Below are 25,610 nucleotides of genomic sequence, written 5' to 3'. Positions count from 1 at the left end.
ATTTTTTTACGATGTGATTAATTGGCGTATTTACCTAGTTTATGTGCTTAAGTGTAACAAATATATTATAGTTTGTTACAAAAAAGTCCAAAATTCTTATGACAAAAGGTTAAAGGGTTATAGGCTTTTTTCTACAGAAAATAATTGTACGAATGTACCCCACGTATTGGTATGGTAGGGGTACGTTCGTACAGTAAATGCGGTAAATTCGTACGCCATGGGGTAGATTCATACAGGGTAATTAAAAAGCCAATTAAAATCGTTCAATTTTTATTAATTATTACAAAAATATTTATTTATCAAAGAACTAACTTAATAATATGTGACTTGACTAATAGTCGATAAATCTTGAAAAGTAAAAATTAACAATTGCATCCCACGACACTCGCGCCCCACCCTTATGCTAACTTGTCTATGTGTGCGTAGACGATTCGCGAAATTATAAGACTCGGCTCGAAATAAAAACTGACGTGCTCCCACCTTGAGATCTGGGGAGGGACTGAAAATTTATTGACAGCGATGTCGAATAATAAGTCAAAACCGTCAAATGATTTTCTCCATACTAAAAAGTATGGACGACGAATGCCAAAAAGTAAGCAATATTTAAATAAAAATTACTATAATATTATGTGATATAATAGAAATTTAACACGGTGAACTTATTATTTACACTTTTGTGTCCCCTTTTAACCAAAAATACATGTATAAACTAGCAGCTAAATAGCTTAAAAAACGTTAATAGAAAAGGTCGATTTCAGTGTTTGGAGTGATGTTGACGATGAATTTACTGAGTTATTTATACAAATTTTATAAATATCATGCGGTGAAACTTGAGATCTATCTATTAAGATACTGGATGTTTTTTTTCATCCATAATCAATGCTCCAGTTTTAAGATATTTCGAAAACAGTAAGCGCTATTTAGGCGTTCCGCAAGGACTGTCCTCTTAATGAAAAGATTACTTGCTCTCTATGAAACCCCATTTCTAGACCGAATTCTACTTTTTAATCAAAACCCAGCATTCTAAATTTTTTTACCTGATAATTCTTTGTCTCTTTCTTTTGCGCTCCCCATTTCATAAATTAATAGTAATAATAAAAAATAATATTATTAATCGTATTATACTCTATTCAAGACTGTCTGGATTGTTGGAGGATTTGAAGTTCTTTTTTTATAACCGATGCAAGCAAACGTCATCGGCGTAACGGATGTTTTAATATATATAACACTCACCGCCTACCCATATTAAATAATAAAATATATTTTAATTTCAAACACAAAAGTAGACCCAAGAAAACTAGAACTAGATACTCGATAGCACTTATTTTATTTATAATGTATACAAAAACTCGTATACGTTAATGTAGATACGTAAGTGGTCGTAAATATGATTATAATCCATTTAGGGGCAATTGTAGGTCATATATTTCTCACGTTTTATCCTTTACGAGGTAGTCAGCCTTGCTTGTGGTCGAAGTGATGTCACTCTGCACGACATATATGCTTGAGGAATGCAAATCATAACACGATTGCAATTTTTATATTTGCTATTCTCCGTAAATAATTAAATGAGTAAATAATTTATTTTCTCGTAATATATTATGCATTTTTTTCCAATTAGGTACAAAGCTTGTGTAGGGAATGGACGTGGCAATAATCCACCCAAGATGTGCGGTTTGAACTTGCAACTAGGTTGTCTGAGCACGGTTGTATTGACATTAATTGTTTTTCTATTCACTGTTAATATGATAAGATGGATATTTATCATGTAACGGAAATTAATCTCGGTCTCGAAAGATAACATCAGGAACAAAAAAGAGCAATCCGGTCTATTTATAATCTTGGAGCTAGAGACTCTTTTCGGGATGTTTTTAACAAAGTAGGAATACTCACTGTTGCGTCACAATATATTTACAACAATATTATGTATATTCACAGTAGCGTTGATCCCTTTGATAAAATCAGTGATAATCATTGTTTGTGCACAAGAAGTAAGGATAAGCTTAGAACGCCAAGTTTCCGACTCCGCAAAGTCAATAAATCATTCTTGGGGTAAGCTTCTATAATAAAATTCCGCAGACATTTTTAACTTTGCCGTTTCATAGAATCAAGTCATTTGTAAAAAATACATTGGTAAAGAAGGCATATTATTCGATACAAGATTATATAGATGATAAAAAAGCGTGGAGTTAATTCTTGTTGACTTCCAGGCAGGAGACATAACATACATACGTATATAATTGTATTTAACTAACATGACTGTATTTTTAGATGTTGAAAAAGAGTAACTACTGAGTTTCTTGCCGGTTCTTCTCGGTAGAATCTACATTCCGAACCGGTGGTAGCTTTACTTTAAATAGTTTGTTAAATGACGATTCAAAAGTGCTTGTAAAAACCTACTTGAATAAAGTTTATTTTGATTTGATTTGAATCAAGGATCAAAATCTACCAAGTATATCAATTTGCATTAAAGTACAATTAAATGTATATATATCACTAAATACTAAGTCATTTAAATAATTTGTCTCATTTAGAAATGGGATTCCAATTTAGGAATAGGCCAAGTTAACACACATACAGTACAGAAATGATAAAGTCATATACTAGACAAAATATTTTGTATCCTTTAAATTGTTTCGACAAAAATAAGCATTATAGAAGTAAGGTTACAACTGTCCAGTGGGAATAACTAAAACAAACAGTTCACTGATCTCGTCTGTCAGCGCGGCCGCTTTCTCACAGTTTCCTCCACCAAATTAGAACTGTCTCCAAGAATAGGGACATTGACCTCGCTAATTTCTTCGTTGAAAGTGATAATCTATTGTTAGTACAGATAATTATCACCAAAGGCTCGGAAAATGTCTGCGGACACAAAATTAATCGGCAAAAAAAGATCCAAAACGAAGTTAAAACAACGAGACTAGAATTGAAGACTAGCCTTCTGTTTTCCTATTTCTACACATTTAGAAATATTTTCCTCGTATTTTCGTGCCTTTGGTTTTTCTGTTTTTTTTTTTTTATGGTATCGGTAGGCGGACGAGCAAATAGGCCACCGGATGGTAAGTGGTCACCACCGCCCATAGACAATAGCCTTGTAACAAATATTAACTATTCCTTACATCACCAATGCGCCACCAACCTTGGGACCCAAGATGTTATGTCCTTTGTGCCTGTAGTTACACTGGCGCACTCACCCTTCAAACCGGAACACAACAATACTGAGTACTGATGTTTGGCGGTAGAATATCTGATGAGTGGGTGGTACCTACCCAGACGGGCTTGCACAAAGCCCTACCAATCCACTATTCATATGTTCTAGAGTCAATAGAAGTAGTTTTATTAGCTTGTATAGCTTGTAGGAAAAAAACGATGAAAAGGTGCTTGAATTAGTCGCAAATTCGATTGGTACGATGTTACTCAATAGCTGATTTTACCCAATGCACTATATTTGATGTTCTTGCACGAATTTATTTTTCTTCTGTATCTTAGCGGTCTTGTGTCAGGTAAATTTTCAAGGTATTTGCTATTTGGAAGAATTAGCAACAACAATATATAGCCATATGAGTACAGTTATTCTTCTTAAAAATTCAAAATCAATGTTGAATAAGTGGAACTTCAAATGTTAAGTTAAAAAATGGTGCGTATTCGTTTGTAAATGAAAAGTGAAAAGCGCGTGAAAATTTCTACTTCTTCGGCGTCGTTAAAAATAGTTTATAATTACGTGCAAATAATTAATAACTATAAATTTTCTATTAATCTATTTATTAATTATTATTTTTCTTTATTTATTCTCACTCATGTATAATACATTTTTAAATATAAAATACAAAATATATAAAATATATTTAAAAATATAAAATACAGAGGCCAACCAGTGGCGGGAACAGGGTCCAAGTCAACGGTGGTCAGGGCCCCAGAGAGATTATTATTATTGTAATGTAATTTTTTTTTTACCACCACTAGTATAATAATCCCGCAAAAATGTATATCTTATGTAATATTATATAATATATAATAAAATATTTTTTTTATAATAGGATACAGTGTCTAGTTGTCTATTTCAAGCGAGTTGACACTTAATTGGCGGTCTGATGAATGTGCGCGCGTATCATAAAAATTCTCATATTTTTCATAACAAGCCAAAAGATATATACTAAATGATCTAATATAAAATAATTACAATTATTTTCAAATAGATAATTAAAATATTAATATATTTCTACAGTTCTAACAGATACAATAAAAACTTATATAAATTGAATTAATTGTAATACTGATTAGATACCCTGAAAGCCTCAGTACATATGTTTATAAAAGTTCTCAAATTTCATTAAAGTCCAAATTATAATTGATTCAAGTAAGATCTTAAAATCATCATAATCTTTATTTGAATTTATTGAATAGAATCTAAAACTACAACTGTCTGTGAAAGTTTTACCAGCAAAAACTGCCAATAAACGATGTAGCCAGAATTTAATGAAGGATTGCCTCAAAATTCATTTGCTAAATCATTCTAATTATACACAATTTATGTAAGTATTTTGCTTGCACAAAAAAAACTTCTTGGTTGTTTGTTATTTGTATAATCTTATAAATATTTTTTTTCTTTATAATATAGATTGATAAACGAGCAATAGACCACCAGGCAGTGGTCTTCACCGCTCGTAGATATTTTCGCTGTAAGAAATATTAACCATATCTTCAATCGTCAATACTTGAGCCTAACTACAGGCTCAATGGTTTAATCAACTTTGAAACCAGAACCCACCAATACTAAATATTTCTGTTTGGCGGTAGAATGTATGAGTATGGTACCACCTAGTAAAATGTATGGCTGGTCTATTAATACCATAAGTGCTAGATATAAGTCTATGTCCTAGTAGAATTCGTAGTCAAGAGACGTGATGTTTGAACGAAATTAGACATCAGTGTGCCCACGTACGTTCCGAGCGCTCGATATGTTTCTGTTTTAATAACAGTATATTTAGGATACAGTCATCTTTATTTAAAACTTCTCGATGCCCGTGTGCAGTGGTGGATTGAGATGTTCTATGCCGTATTATATTATGATAGGAAATATTATAACTGGTGTGGGGTGCTCACTCGTTATATAGTTTCTTATATTGTTGTTGTGTTGTGTATCTTTATGTATCGAAGTGTCGTAGGTTTTAAACGGGGAAGCCGCTTATATTACCTTCTATAATTGCGACGTTTAGGTTTTTAGAAGGGTTTTATGTGTGTATCGGAACAGATTAGAAATTGTTTTCTATAAATCTAAAGTATATAGTAGAACTGTTTAATTATGTTCGGTTCAAATCCAGACAAGCATCACATAATATTTATTTCATTTTGTATTTATAATTCATCATGTATTCAGCGGTGCGCGAAAATATCGCGAGGAAACCTGCGTGAGTTGAAAATATTTTTGCTACGTATCTGTTGTGGAACATAACGATGGTTTGAAGAATTTGTGAGCCAGAACTATAAGCACATGGGACATAACATCTTAGTTCCCAAAGTTGGTAGCGAATTGGCGACTTAAGGTATGCTTAAGATTTAAATGCCAATGTCTTTAGGCAGTGGTAGCTACTGTGTATACAAGTGGGTCATTTGCCGAGATGGCCCAGTGGTTAGAACGCGTGCATCTTAACCGATTATTTCGGGTTCAAACCCAGGTAAGCTCCACTGAATTTTCATGTGGTTAATTTGGGTTTATAATTCAGCTCTTGCTCGGCGGTGAAGGAAAACATCGTGAGGAAACCTGCATGTGTCTAATTTGAATAAAATTCTACCACACGTGTATTCCACCAACCTGCATTGGCGCAGCGTGGTGGAATATGCTCCAAACCTTTTCCTCAAAGGGAGAGGAGGCCTTAGCCCAGCAGTGGGAGATTTACAGGCTCTTAATGTATATATATATACTAAGACTAATGGCTGTACGTGTTTTTATCGGCTCGACTTGGGTGTACCCAGAACCTCAAGATCCTTGGCCTCTAGACTATCGAGGGAGGCATGTAACTTTAACCTAGGGTAAGACTCACAGATAAACAATCGAAGAGTTTTGTTTTTAATATAGGATTTTCCTCTATAGTATGTTGAAAGAAATATTGTCTGAATAGCATATCTATCTATATATTTCTGCTCTCCTGGTATTCTATTGTATTCCGCTGCAATTATTGTCCTGCTGTGTTTCGCTTTAACCGTTAAGTGACCCAGTTATAAAGGCTACCGATTCAAATGGCCACATTTCTCATCAGCTCTATCTTAATATCCTACAGATAATACTGTTAAAATTTATTTCTTTACCTGGTGGCAGAACTTTTTACATATTCGTCTGTGTGCGAATAGCACCCTCATCAACTTTACTGTAATAAAACTAGGTATTGCAGTGTGTGTGAGTATGTAATTTCAAGCACAAGAGATACAATATCTTATATGATTGTCAGAACATTGACCTCTTAAGAAGTAGTGCTTCTTGCAGTAAAAGGGCGAAGATGATCCTTAACCCTTTGGAACGACCATTTGCCCGATTGCATTTCTAAAATAAATAAATAAGCTTAAACTTCATGGAGCTTTCATTAAAATACGCTTTCTTCAAGTGGGCAATTGAATAGTAATTTTACAGGATTACTTATATTTAATGTTAAGTTGTTACTGGTCTGGAACGTTAAATCTACCGAGGAGAATCGGCAAGAAACTAATTAGATTCAAAACATTACTTAAGCATCATAACGGAGTCTTTAAACAAATGAGCAGTTAATGTTTTTAATACTCTGCGCCTACGCGTCGGTGATCTATGATATACGGCCAACGTTCGCAAAAGCCATAATTTATTCGGAAGTTATGATCTTGTCAAAATAAATTATAGCTGAAGGGAATTTTGAAATTTGTGATTCGTTAACAAAATAACTAACATTATTACACGACGTCAAATAAATATCACGTGTCTCCCAAACTGGGTAGATGATAGTCCCTCGCCATTTATAAAATTAAATATATTATTAAACAATTATTTTGGGGAACACTAAAGAGATTGTGTATTTTTGAAGGATCGTTTTCCTTAATAAAGAAGGAAGGAATACTCGCAAATGTGCATGTTAATAAGTGGCCACCAGCCAAACACATTGAAGAGATATTAATCATATCCTCAGCATTACGCCACCAACCTTGGGTACTAAGGTGTTATGTCGTTGTGCGTTTAATTACACTGGCTCACTTATGCTGGCAACCGGAATACAACTTCTCCAATCCCTGCCCGCTGATTTCCGTATATCGTCGACCTACACTTTGTATCATCAAATAAATCCTTATCTTTAAAAGTAGTAATAATAAGCTTAAATTAAAAAAAAAAAAATTTAATCTCATTATCACTACGATTGTATATAATTATCAAGAAATTGGCGAATTCATTGTTCATCTGTGATTTTTCATTATGTTAATAAGTAATTATAGCACTCTTTCCTTCCACGGACTTTGTAAAGTGAAATTAAAACAACGCGACAATATAGGAAGCCATTCATTTAAACTGAACCGAGATATGTTTCCTTTAAATCTGTAAACGTTCGTGATCTCGCATCGGTTTAAAGTCACGTTTCTCGTGAGGCGAGCTGAACGTTGGAACTCTAGTAATCGGGTCATAGAAACCCTGGGAAGTATAAGTTGTATATCTGTGTAATTAAACATAAGAACTATTCATAGCCTCTGTACATACTCGTATATTTGAAGGAAGAAATAGAGCGCGTGCAATAACAATCAAATTAAAACATACTTAAATCATGTAGGCTCTTATAAAAAAATAATAATCGTCAATTTACTTGAATGTAAAGTTACGAACGCTTCGGAATGTAGACTCTACTGCGAAGAACCGACAAGAAAATCTGGTTACTCTATTTCTGTAATGAAACACAAAGTCAACTACATAAAACTTAGATTTATGCGTCCCGTATGGAAATCGACGGATACGAACTCTTCGCGTTTTATCGTCTATATTCTTGTATTGTGTATAATCTATAGTCTTTTTTTAAACATTCGATTCAATAAATATAATACAAACGAATACCTTGTTCCTGGAAGGATGTATTGAGTTTGCGGAGTGAGAAACTTGATGTTATAAACTTAATAAATTGCAGACATTTTGTTTGATAAACGATTTGTTGCAAACATTTATTGAAATTGTTATTCTTCGCGTCGACTATGGACATTGTCTTTTTTATTAATACGCTTAAACAATACCGTAAGATTTCTATCTCATTCTTCTAGATGTTCTTTATTTATTGCCTCAGACTATAATAATCATCTTTTTAAAGTTATTTACTTGGAGGTTGTCAGTTCTGCAAGCCTTCTGCAAGCAAGTAGGTTGGTACCTATCCGACGGATCCACTTGGTGGGTGGTCCCACTAATTAGATGTTCTAACTCCAAACATCAGTACTCAGTATTGTTGTGTTTCGGTTTGAAGAGGGAGTGAGCCAATGAAACTAAAGGCACAAAGGACATAACATCTTAGTTCCCAACGTTGGTGGCGCATTGGCGATGTAAGGAATGTTTAATATTTTTTACAGGGTCATTGTCTATGGACCGTTATTTGTTGCTCGTCTGTCCAAAAATAACATTTAAAATTATATTTCAAAGGATCTTCGGGAACAGGCGTAAAAAACTTTTCGATTTTAAAGCAAGTATCAAAAAAAATATATTTCCATAAATAAATAATAATCATTTTTAATAATAATATTATATTAATAATCGTAAAAGATAATAAACAACATAAATATACTGAGTATACCGAAAATGTATCCAAAATTACATTTTTCATAGACTATTAATTCGGTGTACTCTACAATATTCATTCAAAACAGTATACAGATAAAGCAGTGAGCCTATACATTAGATAAGTACATACATATATTCAGATGACCTAGGTTCTAGGCTATTCCGGTTGTCCTATACAATGGCCGCTCAGGTTTCTAGCGCGGCTCGTCCGACCGGTTCGTTTTAGCTCTTCTGGACATTCCATTCAAGTGTAGGCGGTGAAGTATACTTTGTTTATATATAGGGCGTACTGTCTGTATCTCAGGAAAGTTTTGATTTATCGTCTAGCTATTGTTAAGAAATTACACGATTTAAAAACATTTAATTTCATCTCGTCGATGATCAACGACGGTGATGACTGACAGCAACAAAACATCAGGCGTTCTAATATAGTTTAATTTAATTGTATTGTTATTTATGTAATTTCCGTTTATTTCGTTTATAATTTATAATAATTTAAACTTATTTAAGTCATCCACTAACGTAGTATGAAATTAAATCTAGAATGTTAATCAATTTACTTCTAATTTTCGTTTCGCATTGAATCTTTCCAAGTGTGGGTAATATGTGTGCAAATACATTTTGGTATAATCAAGCTGATCTGATGAAAGTGAATCATCATTATCGTCAGGGAACCACTTCAGTGTCTATTAATAAAAGCCTGAAGTTTGAAGTCTCATGTTGTTTTGACGAGACTTTAAACATTACACAAATTAAAGCGTATTTTTATGATCTTTTGTAGTCTTTCATCCAATGATAGATTTTTATATAAATTTAGTATTGGCTCTTGAAAAATGTAAATTATTCTAGCATCATTATAAATATATTCTTATCTTGATGAACGTCTGATTATTGTCGGTAAGACTAGTCAGTCATATAAACTATTCGTATTTGAACATTTTTGAAGACTATTTTGGACTGTATATTTAAAAAAATATTGTATAGAAACATTCAAGCAGGAAAAACAAATTAAAATATAATCATTACATATACGAGTACATACACAGCACCAACAGCTTCTAACTCTATAACAGAAACTAGGATACATTTTTTCTAACCCAGAACTTGAACCCAGGATCACACGGTATGTCAGATAGGCAGTCTTATAATATAAAATAAAACGACGTAGTCGAAAAGTTTTTGCAGATTACGGTAGATTATAATCTACCGAAAAGAAATGCGTTAAATAGTGAGCAGTCAGCTTCGGTTCATAATCTCTCGAAAGTTTACAATTTCACGAGATGGATTGTAATGTAACGGTATTCATATTTATACGTTAACATATATGTTTGATCCTATCACAAAAAAATATTCCAAGGTAGTCAATAAAAACTGGATGTTCGTACAGCGTAATATCTAACTTATGTGAAAAAATTCGCGTCCGGAGAATCTCGTCGGGCATATATTAGGTGAAGTATACAAATTATGTTTAAGTGATAAAACGACCGGTTTCTCCGGTTGTTACCGAGCATTGTTCGAGATACCGACGCCGGCTTCGTGAATTATAGTAGCAAGACCTGGAATAAAATATTACGAAATTAATGTAATACATTTCGTTTAAGTGCTGTTTATGAAGTGTACTTTTGTAGATTTCATTATCTACTGCAAGTGCGTATGCGCAGTTTATAATGTTTTCAACTTAAATACATAATTCGATATTAATATTTTTTTCTATGTTCGACAAAAAAAATGTTAGAGTACATCTCTATTTGACCACCTGATGATGGTAAGTGATAATAACTGCCCATAGACACTGGCGCTGTAGGAAATAAATTTATTTCAATGGCGTGCCGTGGACCCAGCGCGTGCACTCTCTCTGGCCATGTCGGATTACAGCTGCATCGGTCTATGATGGAAACATTCATTTAAATACTAATATATTTTCTGTGCAGCCATCTGTTAGCTGGTTGACCACAGTACGAGCGTTCAAGCGGCCATCACTATCACACATGATAAAGAGAAACTGTACGAATACGCCTATCGCTACAGAAGCCTAAATAATGTAATAAACTATGATATTACGAAATAAATAGATAAGGATATAAATGTATAAGCTAACAGTATATGTATGTACATAAATATACATACATAACATAAAACATAAACAGCCTGTAAATTTCCCACTGCTGGGCTAAGGCCTCCTCTCCCTTTGAGGAGAAGGTATGGAGCATATTCCACCACGCTGCTCCAATGCGGGTTGGTAGAATACACATGTGGCAGAATTTCGTTGAAATTAGACACATGCAGGTTTCCTCACGATGTTTTCCTTCACCGCCGAGCACGAGATGAATTATAAACACAAATATACATAAAATAAATCTAAATATATCACGGAGATTTGCTCGCTTTCCGATAAGAAGTTTGGAGGGCATCCCAAAACGTTACATCTGACAAATTTTGAAGCGACACATACATTTACTCTGATCCCAACGTAAGTAGCTAAAGCACTTGTGTTATGGAAAATCAGAAGTAACGACGGTACCACAAACACCCAGACCCAAGACAACATAGAAAATTAATGAACTTTTTCTACATCGACTCGGCCGGGAATCGAAACCGGGACCTCAGAGTAGTGTACCCATGAAAACCGGTGAACACACTGCTCGACTACGGTCGTCAAACAACAACAGAAAATATCCTTTATCGTCTTTAACGAGGTTAATTATAAACAAATTAAGGAACAGTGCTTGTCTGATGATGACAATGAACTCGCAATCATCGGTTAGATAAGGGCTCTACCTACTAAGCCATTTCGGCTTTTATACTAGTTCATACGGAATAAACAGTATGAAATATTTAAATAAAATAAGTATATATAACTATTTAAATTGTTATCGCAAGTGAATCTTGATGGGTTTTATTACAAGCGCTCCTTGTAAACAAAAAGTTATGATCGCGTTTAAGGATTTTAAGATTTTTAATACGCACTTGCAATATACATAAACCAATAAAAATAACTATACTTGTGTTCCTTACCATAGCCACATGACTTTTGATCAGCGTGCGTTAAGGTAGCACCATTTACTGATTGTCATTTAAAATTAAGCCTTATGTTTAATGAATAAGGTGTATATTTAAAATTTTAATAACTGTTACTATAAACAGTTCAATGAACTTCATAACGCAGCGACTTACTTGCGGATTTCTTCGTAGGAAGATTTAGTACAATCAATACGTTAAGTTAAGTTAAGTAAAGGTTGTTTGTTTGTTTTCAAATATCTAAAGATTTCTTGTTGATGTATATACATTTATATTAAAGCCAGATTGTGCATCGATCCAATTTAAAAGTGCAAATTTCTCACGCTCGTATATTTAAACAATATAAGAGCATCACAATTGAAGTAAAACTCGTTTGCCAATAAATTGCGTCCAATGTAAATTTTATGCGATTTTGCTTTGTAAACATATTAATGTACAATTTTCAAATAGGCATAATAATTTAAATAGCCAATCACAAGTTGGGATTGTTGACTCTACCAAAAATACCGGATAGAAACTTAATACGATTTATAATCATTAATTAATTGAATAAATGCGTACTATAAACTTAATAAGTACGTATAATCTTAGTGAAACAGCAGGTAAACGAAATGATACACACATACTGAGACGGTTTTTGGAGTTTACCCCACCACGCTGCTTCAATACGGATTCGTGGATACGGGTTGCTGATTTTCGTTACCATTTGCAAATTGATCACGATGTTTTCCTTTACCGACGAGGGCGAGATGAATTATGATTACAAATTATTCTGGTATTTAGTGGTGCTTGCCTCTGGTTTGAAGTTTAAATCATCGGTGAGCATACACGTCTTGTAACCACCGGACCATCAAATCAAAAGCCATTGATATGGTAACTTACAAAATTATTATTTTTTAAGTTATTCATTGAAACTATTAAATGAATCATTGTATTTATTAAAGTAAATAACTATTATCAATGTTATTTAAACAAATTATGTTTATATATTACTGTAATCGCTAATACATTTTTCTTTAGACAACAATAGCCTCTACTCTCTGAGTAGCCCACCCACTCACCTGATAAGATGGACGTTTATTGTACCAGACTTAAAGATCTCAAGGAAAAAAACAATTTCAACATTACATTCATGTATTTCGAAGCAGATATTTCTTGCTTTTAAAATATTCTATTACATTTTTATATTTAAATTATGGTTACCGAAATATAACAAAGTTTTTCGAAATCCTTTTGAAAAAGTCAGTCATAATACCAAATAGCTCAACTGTCGGTATTACAACAACTAGCTTCCTCATGAACGCTGACTTTGTTTGTTGACTATTCAATTCATCATTCATCAACGCTACAGGTGTCTATGAGAAAATCTGAATAAAATACCCGTCACATTGTAACCAATAAACGCTGTATTTTAAAGTTAAACATCGTCTAACTCTATAGTCTATTGGCTAACTTATATGACCTGTATCTGAGGCAATATCTGGGTTGGACTACTAAAAAGTTTCCGAGTTTTTCCGTTAAGATTTCCCAATAATGGTCTGGGTTCTGGAACTTGACACTGTTTGCAGTTCCATGTCTCGGAAAATGCGTTAAGTCTTTCGTCCTGTGCATGAATTTCCCATCTTGTCATAGTGTCATAGTGTGCGGAGTAAGGAAATAGAGTGCACTTTTGTTTGCACACATTTATGAACTATAATATGTCCTACGCAGATGGTTAGTTAGAGAATCTTTAAATTCATAAACTGGTTGCAAATTTTACTAGTTGATATTTCGAGTCACACTTATGTTGCTTCCCGAAGCGTCAGGAGAGAGGAGGACTTGAGATCGCGAATCAACGCAACTGTGCTACCAGCGTCTCAGAAAACAATTCCACTATAGCCTGAATTGTGCAGGAGTTAATATTAACCATTGCCTCAGTATAAAATTGTATAAGGCTACACGCCAAGGCCCAAGATTCAAATGCCGAACATCAAAAAATAATTGAGTTCTTCTTTCTTTATCAGAAAGGCAGCAGCAACTGTTGAAATGCTTTTAACCAGTATTTTTTGTTTTTTATTCTTATTTCGTTTGTAATTTAATTTGCAAATTAATAAACAGTGTATATTGTTTAAGGAACTTTTTTGTACTAAAGCGATAGTTTGTCGAATTAGAAGGGTCCGACATGGCTCACAGTCTGTCAGACACACTAATTATGGGAGTTCGAGGTCAGTGAAGGGTTTTCGTTGTCGGACATTGATTCCGTTTAAAAACGATGTGTTTTAATTGTGCTCGATTAAACACGGAGTTCAAGTCTTGATATTTGTTATAAAACACGTTTAAATTGATTCAATTGTATTATGTTTCTGATGCTAATATTGCACATCTCTCAAGAGTATTGACTGACAAAATGGCATACAGGCCACTTGATGGTAACTGGTCATCACCGCGTAGACATTGGCACAAGAATCATTAACCATTCCATTCATCACTATACACAGATCCTCTGATCCCAATGTAAGTAGCTTAAGCACTTGTGTTATGGAAAATCAGACGTAACGACGGTACCACAAACACCCAGACCCAAGACAACATAGAAAACTAATCTACTTTTTCTACATCGACTCGATCGGGAATCGAACCTGGGACCTCGGAGTGGCGTACCCAAGCCGGTGTACACAGCACTAGATCACGGAGGTCGTCATACATATATAGTAGGGGATGACGTTTCATTACGATCAATTATTTTCTCCACAGACTACAATAGTTTGTTTATCTGCTAGATACGATACAACACATCAGACATATTAACGTTTATTTTTTTAAAACATAACTTTTAATTGTTTTTAGTGAAACGAAAACGTAAAAATATGCCGACTTAAGATTACGAAGCTAAATGTAAAGATGATTAGTATACAAGGAGGCTCTCTATACTCTATGGCTCAGTCAGATGGGCCCATCCACCTTACAAGTGCATCTGGTTTCTCACGCCCTTGTATAAACTTATTTATATAAAATATTATACATATATATAAATCTTATATATATAAATAAACGATGTGTTCTAAAGAGTTGAACTTTGACAAAAATTTGTTGTGTATTTGAGTGGGTTTATGGTTTAGATTGGAGGCGGTACCTACCGGTGTAATCTTGAATTAAATATTTTTTCATATAACTCGGACGGAGTCAGGATGAGCTAGTGAATGTATGTAAAACATTAAAAAACGTTCGAATCTTTTATCAGATTGAATATTAACTTTTAGTATCTATACGTGTTGGGATAAATGCAGACATTGGCAATTTATGTTATAAAGAAACTTTATGAAACATAATTTGATAATAACAAAAATTAAAAAGCCAATAATTTCCTAACCGCCCGACATAGGGTACCCAAAACCTCGGAATTTGCGGCCTTATCTAACTAGACCAACCAGACAGTTTCACAGAATTTGTTTTACTATTACGATTGAGAGGAAACTTAATAGAACTATACGTAACTTTATACAATGTAACTATAACTATAAATTTTAGTTTACATTAAGCACACTTCGGCTTTCACAAGCGGTAAACGAAATGGTCGAACAATAATAACTAATGACGTTAAGACTTAACTGGGACGCGTTATGACTGTAATATTCTGTATATAGTTACCCAATGGTTCTCTTCTTTGAGATATTTTTGAGGGTATTCCGTTATACCGGTTTTCTTCTGATGTTTTCCTTCATCATTAACGGGAAATATTTATAAGAACTCGTTCAGCACGTGTATTCGGCACTCGCTCGGATTAAACAGCGAGTTTTATATTTATTCCTTAATTTCAATCCTAAGTTAAATATTTATACAATGTTTAAGTGGACGGATAAGAGGGACATCTGGTGGTACCTACCTAGATGGGCTTGTACAAAGCCCTTTTGTATCAAGTGCCTCTTATAATAATTTTTAAATTATTATCTTACTGGATCATCAAGCACCTGCAAGCCCCCGGTGTTGCAGATGTCCATGGGCGGTGGTAGTCACTTTCCATCAAATGAGCCTACAGCCCGTTTGCTACCATAAAAAATAATAATTAAACTAGTCTTTGCCTATTGGTCGAAATTCAAACCTCATTATAATTGAAATAATAATAAATATTTAATCAAATTATTTTTATTGGTCATTAACAGTAAAGTAGAATATTCCATTGCATGATTAAGGCCTTCTGTTCCTTTGAAGAGAAGTGCGGGTTTGTGGTGGTGGTTGGTGGGTGGATGGTGCTTGCCTGGGTTTGACCTCGCTATCATCGGTTAAGATGTACGCGTTCTAGTACCACGTACCACTTAGCAAACGTCAATAATAACCAAACATAAAAAGAGGAGAAAGAGGCACTGAACTATTTTGTCTTTGCATATTTATATATAGTATATTATTTTCGGGAAACATACAACATAGTTTAATATACAAACATTTGATACCAAAACAAGTCTTATATAAGCCAAAAAACTGTTACATTAAGACACGAAGTAACTCTAATAAGATCAAGTTATTAACAGATAATCAAAAGATATAAAATTAGTTTTTCTAAAAGTATACCAAAAAGTGATTATTGACATAGTTCGAATAATAAAATAGATACAATGCTACCCAGAATGTATACTCTAACGAGCCACCGCCAAACAACTTAGTAGTCTCTTGTTATCAAGTACAGAAGTACTTAATATATTTCTAGCACAATATTTAAGTTAAACGGTAACTATCTATTCAGGATTCAGATAACATCGCTGCTGTATCCTCCTTGCACGGTAATTCACATTATACATTTACAAGTATTTGACGACCTCCGTGGTCGAGTAGTATGTACACCGGTTTGGGTACGCCACTCCGAGGTCCCGGGTTCGATTCCCGGCCGAGTCGATGTAGAAAAAGTTCATTAGTTTTCTATGTTGTCTTGGATCTGGATGTTTGTGGTACCGTCGTTACTTCTGATTTTCCACAACACAAGTGTTTTAGCTACTTACATTGGGATCAGAGTAATGTATGTATGTGATGTTGTTCAATATTTACAATACTCTTGGGTATGTGTAAAAATATCTAATACTAGTCCACACAGACAGACAGACAGACAGACAGTTCTACCATTTACAGTATCTGTAATTTTTTTTTAAAGTCGAATGAAACGTTTCGATATTATTTTTTTAATTATTTTGTATAAATTTATTTTTGTGATATTAAAAAGATAAGCTGTAATTACATACTTGTACATTATCAAAGGAATGCATTATCTGAGACCGATACTGCGCGAATTCTATGATAATATTAATAATGCTATAATTATTGTCGTATACAAAATAAACTTCATATTGTATTGTCGTTATAAGGAGAGTGTTTGTTTATTAAAAAGGGGAGTCGTTCATTTTGTATCCATTGTTTATACGCGAACCATCACATTAATGTTTATAAGTTGCTTATCGCTTTAGGTATAAAAGTAAAATAAATGTGTTAATGACTCTTAAATGTTCAAAGCGGCTTCAGAGAGGTCATTAAGTCACTGGGGTACCGAGAAAAAAGTTACAAAGCTCACTAGAGCGCTTTGTAAAGCTTTAAAGAATAAGCGTTGAATCGTCTGGGCGACGTCTCGTCGCACGTGGCCTCGCGCATGCTCACAGCCTTAACTTAACTCGTACTCGCAGTATCGAGCGAACTTCCGTAAGGGGAGGTCATGTCGCTATGTCGGACGGCGGCGACTCACCGTCGCACAGCGGTCTACGCGACCGCGTCAGCTTTTTCGAGCGAGTCTGGTCCGGGCGCACCAAGAGTGACTCCGTTGACGCTACCGCAGACGTAGATGAAATAGAACGTAAGATAGAACAGCGTAAGCGGCGACCGGAGTCGCCGAAAATCGAAGTTAAGTTAAAACACACACGCGACACCCAGTCGCCTTCGAGGAGCTTCGAAACTCCTTTCCCTAATTTGAAACTGAGACATGTCGAACCCGAGGAGGCGGAGAGAGTCGAGCGTCAGGTCGAGGAGGGCGACCTGGCAGCCGGCGTCCGCTTCGTCAAGTTCGAGCGTGTGACCGTGAAAAGGACTGTAACAGAAACTCAGAGCGAGGACCGGCCGGACTCCCCGCAGACCGAGTGGTACTCTGAGTACAAGCATCATACTTTGCATACAGCACCCAGAAAGGATTATGTACGCAGCAAATCGGAATATGACTCCCACATTGCAGAAATACGAGGTAAATAGATTTTTTTAAAGGTCACGTTGATGTCATCACTGTTATTGTACCGGTCCTATAATGTACTTTAATTGGTTTCAATTCCATGGTTGTTTGCAAATGAAGCGTGAAGGAAATTTCAAAACTAATACGACCAAAATCGTACATTTGTAAAGCGTAATATAATTAAACACGCTTAAATTCTAACAAGCGAAAGTACGACATTTGAAATGCTAATATTATGCCCGCTAAAACATAGATTAAGTTACGACAGAGACTAGTAGTTTAATATATCGAATATAATTTTCATTTGTTTCCTACAATTAAAAAAAAATCATATTATTTAAAGTGTACGTTTGCTTACTCTAGTTTTTTTAACGTTAAATATACAAAAACATTATATTTACGATCGTAAACAACGAAATAAATAAAGATATTAAATGCTATTATAATTATCAATTACAGGATAAATATTATTGTAATCAATAATTGTCAGTACCAGACTGTTTATAATACTATTTAAGCGATATTAATTCTGTCCGTTTGTTAAATTAACACGTCATAGACCGAAGCTCGGGTAAGGATGTAGGCATACAAATTACGAGATTTACGGGAAAAACGGACAAACATTATAGGGATAGAGACCCGAACAGCTAGTTATCAACATTGAATACATTTGTTATTGCAATGTTATAAATAGACAATGTTTATTCGTGTAAAGTGGAACAGATTGTGATATACTTTCTTATCAACAATGACAGTAGAGCAATGTGTAAAAATTCCCAAATGTGACATAATGCTAAGACGGGATAGATACTGTATCTTATCTAGAAGTAAGGTAGGTGAGCGCAATTATAAATATTTTGTGTTGTTATTATCGTAATGCAATAAACCTAAATATATATCTATACGTTTATATGTAAGTATATTTATTGTGTACGTGCGTCTATGACTGAATTATTTCTTACTTTTTAATTTAGATGTTTTTTTTTTTATGAGTCTATGGGTTATATTGTAATATTGGACCCAGTAGGTGGCGCTGCGATCGGAGAGTATTTTTTTTTTATTTCAATCGCTCGTAACCTATACTATACGGATAGATTGTATTTAGTGATTTTTTTTTTACTTTAAGTCATAAAACGTAAAAATAGTAGAGTTACTTAGAATTTTAAATCCTATGAATATATACATACGTAGTTAATTATAAATATAACGGAAATAAAAGATAGATACGCAAAAGGTACGCCAAAGTGACTTATGACATTTGTATATTTAAAACAAAAACTGTCTTTACGAATTACGAAGTAGATAGTCGATTATATTCGTTTCTATGTTTAATTATATATGTTGGTTATATTTGTTTTTTGATAAAGAGTAACTACAGAGTTTCTTGCCGGTTCCTCTAGTCTCGGTAGAATCTAAGCCAAACAGCAATACTTAATATTGTTCTGTTCCGGTTTGAAATGTGAGTGAGCCAGTGTAATTACAGTCACTAGAGACATAACATCTTAGCTTCCAAGGCTGGTTGCGCATTGGCGGTATAAGTACGTTTAAAAATTTCTTATAAAAGTCCTATTTAAATGAAGAAATATATTATTAATACCAATAATTAAATTGTCATAAATAGGCAAAGAGTTGCGGTGCAGCATTGCATTATGAAAAAGTCGGGCCCTAACACGAAATTAATAATACATAGAACCTTTTCATCTTGGTGTCCTATCAGTTACTTTTGATTCAGACGTATAGTCAACATTTGGTCCCTGGCACACCGCACCGCTTCGTCATAGTGACGTCATAGTGGGTTTACATACCTATATTGTTTGTTAAAACAATTATGCAAAATTACATTTTAATAACGCAACGATTTTATTATAAATAAATATAATTATTAGAGAAAAATTTAAATTACATCATTTAAAACAACCGGATGTTTTTATTTACACTTTTTATATTTATTCTTCAATTTATTCTCATATGAAAATTTATAATGATATTCGTTTTTATAAACAATGGTTGTTTTCAAGACTAGCGATTCGCGCGGGTTTCGCACGAGTGTAGTTTATTAATATATCAATCAAAATCAAAATCGAAATATACTTTAATCAAGTAGGCTTTTACAAGAACTTTTGAATCGTCATTTAACAAACTATATTATGTAAAGCTCCAGTTTTAAACGTATATTCTACCGGCAAGAAACTCAGTAGTTACTCTTTTTCAAATTCTAAAAATACAGTCATTTTAGTTAAATACAATTATATATGTATGTTATATATTCTGCCTGGAAGTCAACAAGCACTAACTCCACGCTTTTTTATGTATAATCTTGTATCGAATAATATGCCTTCTTTACCAATGTATTTTTTACAAATAATTTGAATTTATGAAACGGCAAAGTTAAAAATATCTGCGGAATTTTAATATATATGTATATTATTTGGACCTCATAGTACTCAGGAATAATGTAACATTTTAAGAGTGTTTTTTTCTTTAAATTTGATCATTAGTTCCGTACATTACTCCCTACATACAAACAAACAAATTATACTCATTTTAATATGTATTTGTCTGTATTTTTTTTTTGTTACGAAATTATCAACTTCTGTAGCACGCGTACTTAGCCATAAAATTTGAGGCAACGATTGAAAAAGTTTAAAACAATAGGTACTTGTCGTTAAAAGTCGTGTAACCTACGATCTAAGGCTGTAAGAAGAGACTCAAAACTTACCGCGGAACACGAGCGTGAAATGTTAGTCTTTGATATGCGATATTGACTGTTATATTTATAAAATTTATACGTTATATGTATCAAAATGGCGTGTCACCGTAACTCGATAGTCGACTGAGATACCATGTGATTCTTTACAAAATCGCACTACTAATTGAATGGTTGCATAGATGACATTGAGAGCATGATTTGGTTAAAAAATAAATAAAAAAATAAGCTAATCAAAAATTAAACTAGAACTGGCTATTGGTGGTCAATAGTTCAAGGTCAGGATTGAAATGGCATCTTTGAGGTCACCGTTATTGAGGCTTCTAAATTTAAAAATACTTTACCCACAATTAGCTTCAATTGTTTTGTAATTTTGTATATTTAAATGAATTAATTAATAATATACAATTAAGCTATATATTTATCAATTAGGTATATTTTTAGAATATATATCTAAGTAATCAATAACAATAATAATATCACAGAGCCTCAAAAAACATAATACAAAAATGTCGGACGCAAAAGTCGAGAAGTAAATAACTTCATAATAATTATGTTTGTATAATATTATCTGCAACTTTTTTTTATATAAGTAATTTATATATGGATCTAAGCTATCTAAATATTGTGAGTGTGTCAGTCGCAGATTATAAAATAAAGGCAGATAGAACGCACGGATAATTGTAGTGAAAAGAACAAAAGATACAATATCAAAATGTCACAAGTATAGTCACCGTTATATTAATTATCGACGTATTAAAACGACGCATCGTCACACTATCGGGAATTGGTATTCGTTTGTTTTTGTTGCTTAACTATGAAGTTCAGTGCGTTCTATCTGACTTTTTAATAATCTGTGTCACTACATTATACATCAAAAACTTGAAATATTTAAAGGTAGTCGAGATAGGTTATCTCTGTTATGGTTAGTGCCGTGACTGTGACGCCGTGATTACTGGCCATGATGTCATCATCGCTCGGCCATTGCAATTCATGTTTATTTCTACTTACTACTACTTTTATTATATACATGTAATAAAAATTGAAACGGCCTGTAATTATCCCACTGGACTGAGGCCTTTCCGGAGTCCTGAGGTTGGTGGATGTCTTAGAATTTTCTACCAGCACGATGTTTCCTGTCATCTGTGAGCTAGTGACTTGACTTTGAGTTTGACTTTGACGTCTCAAAAAACAGGATGAATTATAAACACAAATTAAGCACTTGAAAGTTTATTTCTTCCCTGGGTTTGAACCCGAAATCGTCGGTTAAGATTGACGTGTTCTACACACTGCACTATCTCGGCCTTAATAAATGAGAAACTATCTTTCACGTATTGCTGGAATTGGAAATAAATTTTAGCTCGACGCTAAGACTAAAAATTCCTTATAATTCCTTACATTATGTTTGTACCATAAACATTAAAAGTAACAAACAGCTCAATAATGTCCCACTGCTAGGTCAACCTTTTCTCTCCTTTTCTTTCCTAAGGGTTAAGCGATTTCTCTTCCACGCTATTCCGATGGTTTCATAAAAGATTTATTTCACGTGTGTATACCAATTTCTAGTTATTCTCAAGAGAAGAAGAATTTACTAGCAGTTACTTTAAAATTTACTTTACTATACAATAGTATATTACATGTAGGTATTTAAAATACCAATGTCCCATAATTCGATACGATAGTGATTAAAAAGACAAAATAAAAAAGTATGCGTGTGTCCAATTCACTCGCATCAAAATAAAAAATTTCTAAACAATCGAAAAATATAAATGATCAAGTTATAATGACATTGAACGACTCTTTAAACTAATCTTACATAAATACCTACTTGCTTTAAAACATACAAACTCCGAATATTAACATTGTATTAATCTTTCATTTTAAATGACTACAGTTTCTATTTATAGAGTATCTCTCATCATGTGACTTTCACAATTTATTGTTACGTGTAACACATTAATTAATTAGGGGAAGAAACATCTGACAACTGAATGCTCTGTGGCGTATAATTGTCAATGATATCATCAACTTGCAAGTCGCTGTTGTATTTTATTCATGCGTCTGATTCGTTGAATTTCGTTTCAAAAGACGACGTAGTATTGAATAATAACATACATTGAACATGTCTCATGGTGTAGTCAATACAATGCGAGCAATTGAAGCAAAGATCTTGAGTTCAAATCGAATAAAAACATTTAGACATAAATGAATTCATAAGCATTTGTGTTTTTTAGTTTACGGACTTAACTAACTGATTAATCCCGGTTATTATATTTAAGAAAAGTATCTTTTTGATAAGACGTAGCAAAATAGATAAAATGTAAACGCCAATTCGATAATTTACCATCCGTAAGCGAAACGAATCGTTTTATGAATACAGTAACCGGACTTTATTGAGTAGGTACATTGCTAGATAATAAAAACATTGCAACAAGATATGTCCCGTCTTAAAATGGTGTTCTTACATTGTTGAATATCAATTTACATTCAAACTGCAGCCATATTGGTACTAGTGATTGCCTTATTCACCTGAAGACTATAGAGTTCGTAGGCTACCTTATGATGCAGACCATGAGGCCCTGAATTCAAATATTGGGTCTCTTTGTTTATGAAGAAGGAAGAAGGAGGAAGATTGGAACTGGTATACTCCCGTGTCCTGAAAATCAAATAAAGAGTTATCCTGCAACATTATTCTTCGGTCCCGTCACACTTGTGTTTGCACAAATTTTTTTGCCCCAGAATATCTACTATGCAGTAGTTATTCTGTAAGAACAAACTAGAAACGCATCGCAGAAAATTACAAAAGTATCATACGACATTCACGTTGAACATTTAAAGGATACACGCTTCAAAATAGTGTAACACTCAGTTTTGACCATTTTAAGAGTTAGTGAGTAAGTGCAGTGAGTTTTTACATAATAGCACTGCAGATGCCGTGTTCCTGAGAATTATATTCAACTTATAAATTTCGAAGTATTATATACATTAAAATCGAACCACAACCTTGGATTTACGTGAAGGAAATATTATCGTTTCCAGAATATTAATTAAAAAGTTATCTGAAAAACTGATGTAGTTTTGACCGATATTAGCCAAGGTAGTGAATCTCCAGGGAAACCAGCAAACTACGCAGTAGGTACTTCTTATATTGTACAAGTGTGTGAGCATAAACAGGGGCACGCTCTATTCCCTCTCTTAACCCGATAGGAGGGCACATCCGATACGATTTTTCCAAAAAAAAAAACCCAAAAATTTATCAGCCTGGGCTGGGCCTTGAACCCTAGACTTCAGACCAAAAAGGTAAAATATATATAAAAATGAATAAAGTCTTCCTTCTTTGAATAAAGTCTTCCTTCTTCTTTTCTATAAATGTATAAAGTCTTCCTTCTTTTAAAAAATAATGTATCAGCAAAGTAAACCACATGAAGTCCTTGACGGTAAAAACGCTACGTGAAATATTATCCAAGTTTTCAAAGACAAAACGCTATATGATACACTAGTGTGACGTGAGTGGTCACACACGGACGCGTATATTGAACACGCATCAATTTGAATATAGATATAAAGACCATAAATTGCTTGGAACATGACAAAGACAAAGTAATCTACCTATTTCCTTTCGAATATTTAAAGACTTGGTGGTAGGATTTTGTGCAAGACCGTCTGGTTTGGTACAACCCACACAACAGATATTCTTCAGCCAAGCAGCAAGACTTAGTATTGATGTGTTTTGGTTTGAAAGGTGTATCTACAGGCACGAGGGACATCTTAGTTTCCATGGTTGGCTCTATATTAGCGAGTGCCAATGTCTAGGGGCTGATTTGATCACTTGCCATCATTTGTGCCATCTATGTGCCCATCTATTAAAAATAAAACCGCTACTCAACATTTTATACAATTTCCATATTTTTATAAACTTACTTACATATTTTTTTTTACAAAAAAGTCTTATCAAATCGAGTAGGTTGTAAGTGGGAGTTATTTTAAGTCTATAGGAACAAGGAAGGAAATATCTCATTTCCCAAAATTGGTGACATAGCGTAGACGTTTCTTTACGGTCTTCCTAGGCGGAGCGGGTCAGCGTATTTCTCCTCGTGCTCGGCCTCTTTTTGGGACATAACATTTTCACAGACCTTGTTTCTGTCTGTGTATATATTTATATATTTAAAAAAGTCTTTGTATATGCCAAATTTTATGGTGAACAGACAAACGATGTTGAAGTCACAGTTATAAAAAATATTAATAGAAATACTCAATAATATAAATTACGTAACGGCAAATTATAAGTATATGAACGCCGCTTCGCAAACTCAACTTAAATTACCACTAAATATACTTCAACAACAAAGTGACAAAAGATAATTTAAGAAGTAAAGTTTTATTAATTTGTATTTGAACTGTGCGGTTCATTTACGAAGGAAAACATCGCGAGGAAACGATAACAGTCCACTTTAAGTTTAATACCTACTGACCTTCAATAGTTCATGATACAGTATATTCGTAGCCCATGACGCAGTTCTGTATTAAACACATTCTCTTACTAGACTTTGAAGACTGGGATTGCAGTCCTAATGAATTTGATCGCGTGACCGATAGCAGCTTAGCTCGTGTTCCACAAGATAATATCTTTTTTAAAGGTTAACTATCTTATTAAAAGACAAGTTATTCTACATTACAATAAAGCGCTAGTTACATTTACGAGACGATACAGCTTAGTAGAAAGATCACTCGATTCTTAACAGAAGAACGTGGTTTCAAATCTGGATTAGTGAGGTTACTTGGGTTTGGATCTGTAATTTTCTTTTTTTTTATAATACAGTTACGTGTCCATGTGCACTTGTTTGACCTATGATGGTTAGTGGCCTCCACTGCTCATAGACATTGGGAACCCATAACTATTCCTTACATTGTGCCTGTAGTTACACTGGCTCGCTCTTTCCACT

At 33.8% G+C, this 25,610-nt stretch overlaps 1 protein-coding gene across 7 annotated transcripts in view; it reads left to right on the top strand.

Annotated features, from left to right (window-relative positions):
• The window catches only part of Msp300 (Muscle-specific protein 300 kDa), a 180,276-nt gene that overhangs the window by 19,153 nt on the left and 135,513 nt on the right, over positions 1–25,610 (top strand). For 4 of the 7 annotated variants that reach the window (XM_026633671.2, XM_026633672.2, XM_026633668.2 and 1 more), the window contains exon 1: positions 17,435–17,975. The exons of 1 other annotated variant lie outside the window; for it this stretch is intronic. In XM_026633671.2, coding sequence (XP_026489456.2) covers positions 17,465–17,975 — 511 coding nt within the window. In that variant the 5' untranslated portion in view covers positions 17,435–17,464. Of the gene's footprint in view, positions 1–17,433; positions 17,976–25,610 lie in introns of those variants that run through there. 2 more of the 7 variants (XM_026633670.2, XM_026633673.2) reach the window with 2 other exon arrangements.

The sequence above is a fragment of the Vanessa tameamea genome, chromosome 10, assembly GCF_037043105.1.
Source record: "Vanessa tameamea isolate UH-Manoa-2023 chromosome 10, ilVanTame1 primary haplotype, whole genome shotgun sequence".
Taxonomy (NCBI): domain Eukaryota; kingdom Metazoa; phylum Arthropoda; class Insecta; order Lepidoptera; family Nymphalidae; genus Vanessa; species Vanessa tameamea.
The sequence above is the reverse complement of the archived record's forward strand: the minus strand, read 5'-3'. Positions and strand labels throughout refer to the sequence as shown.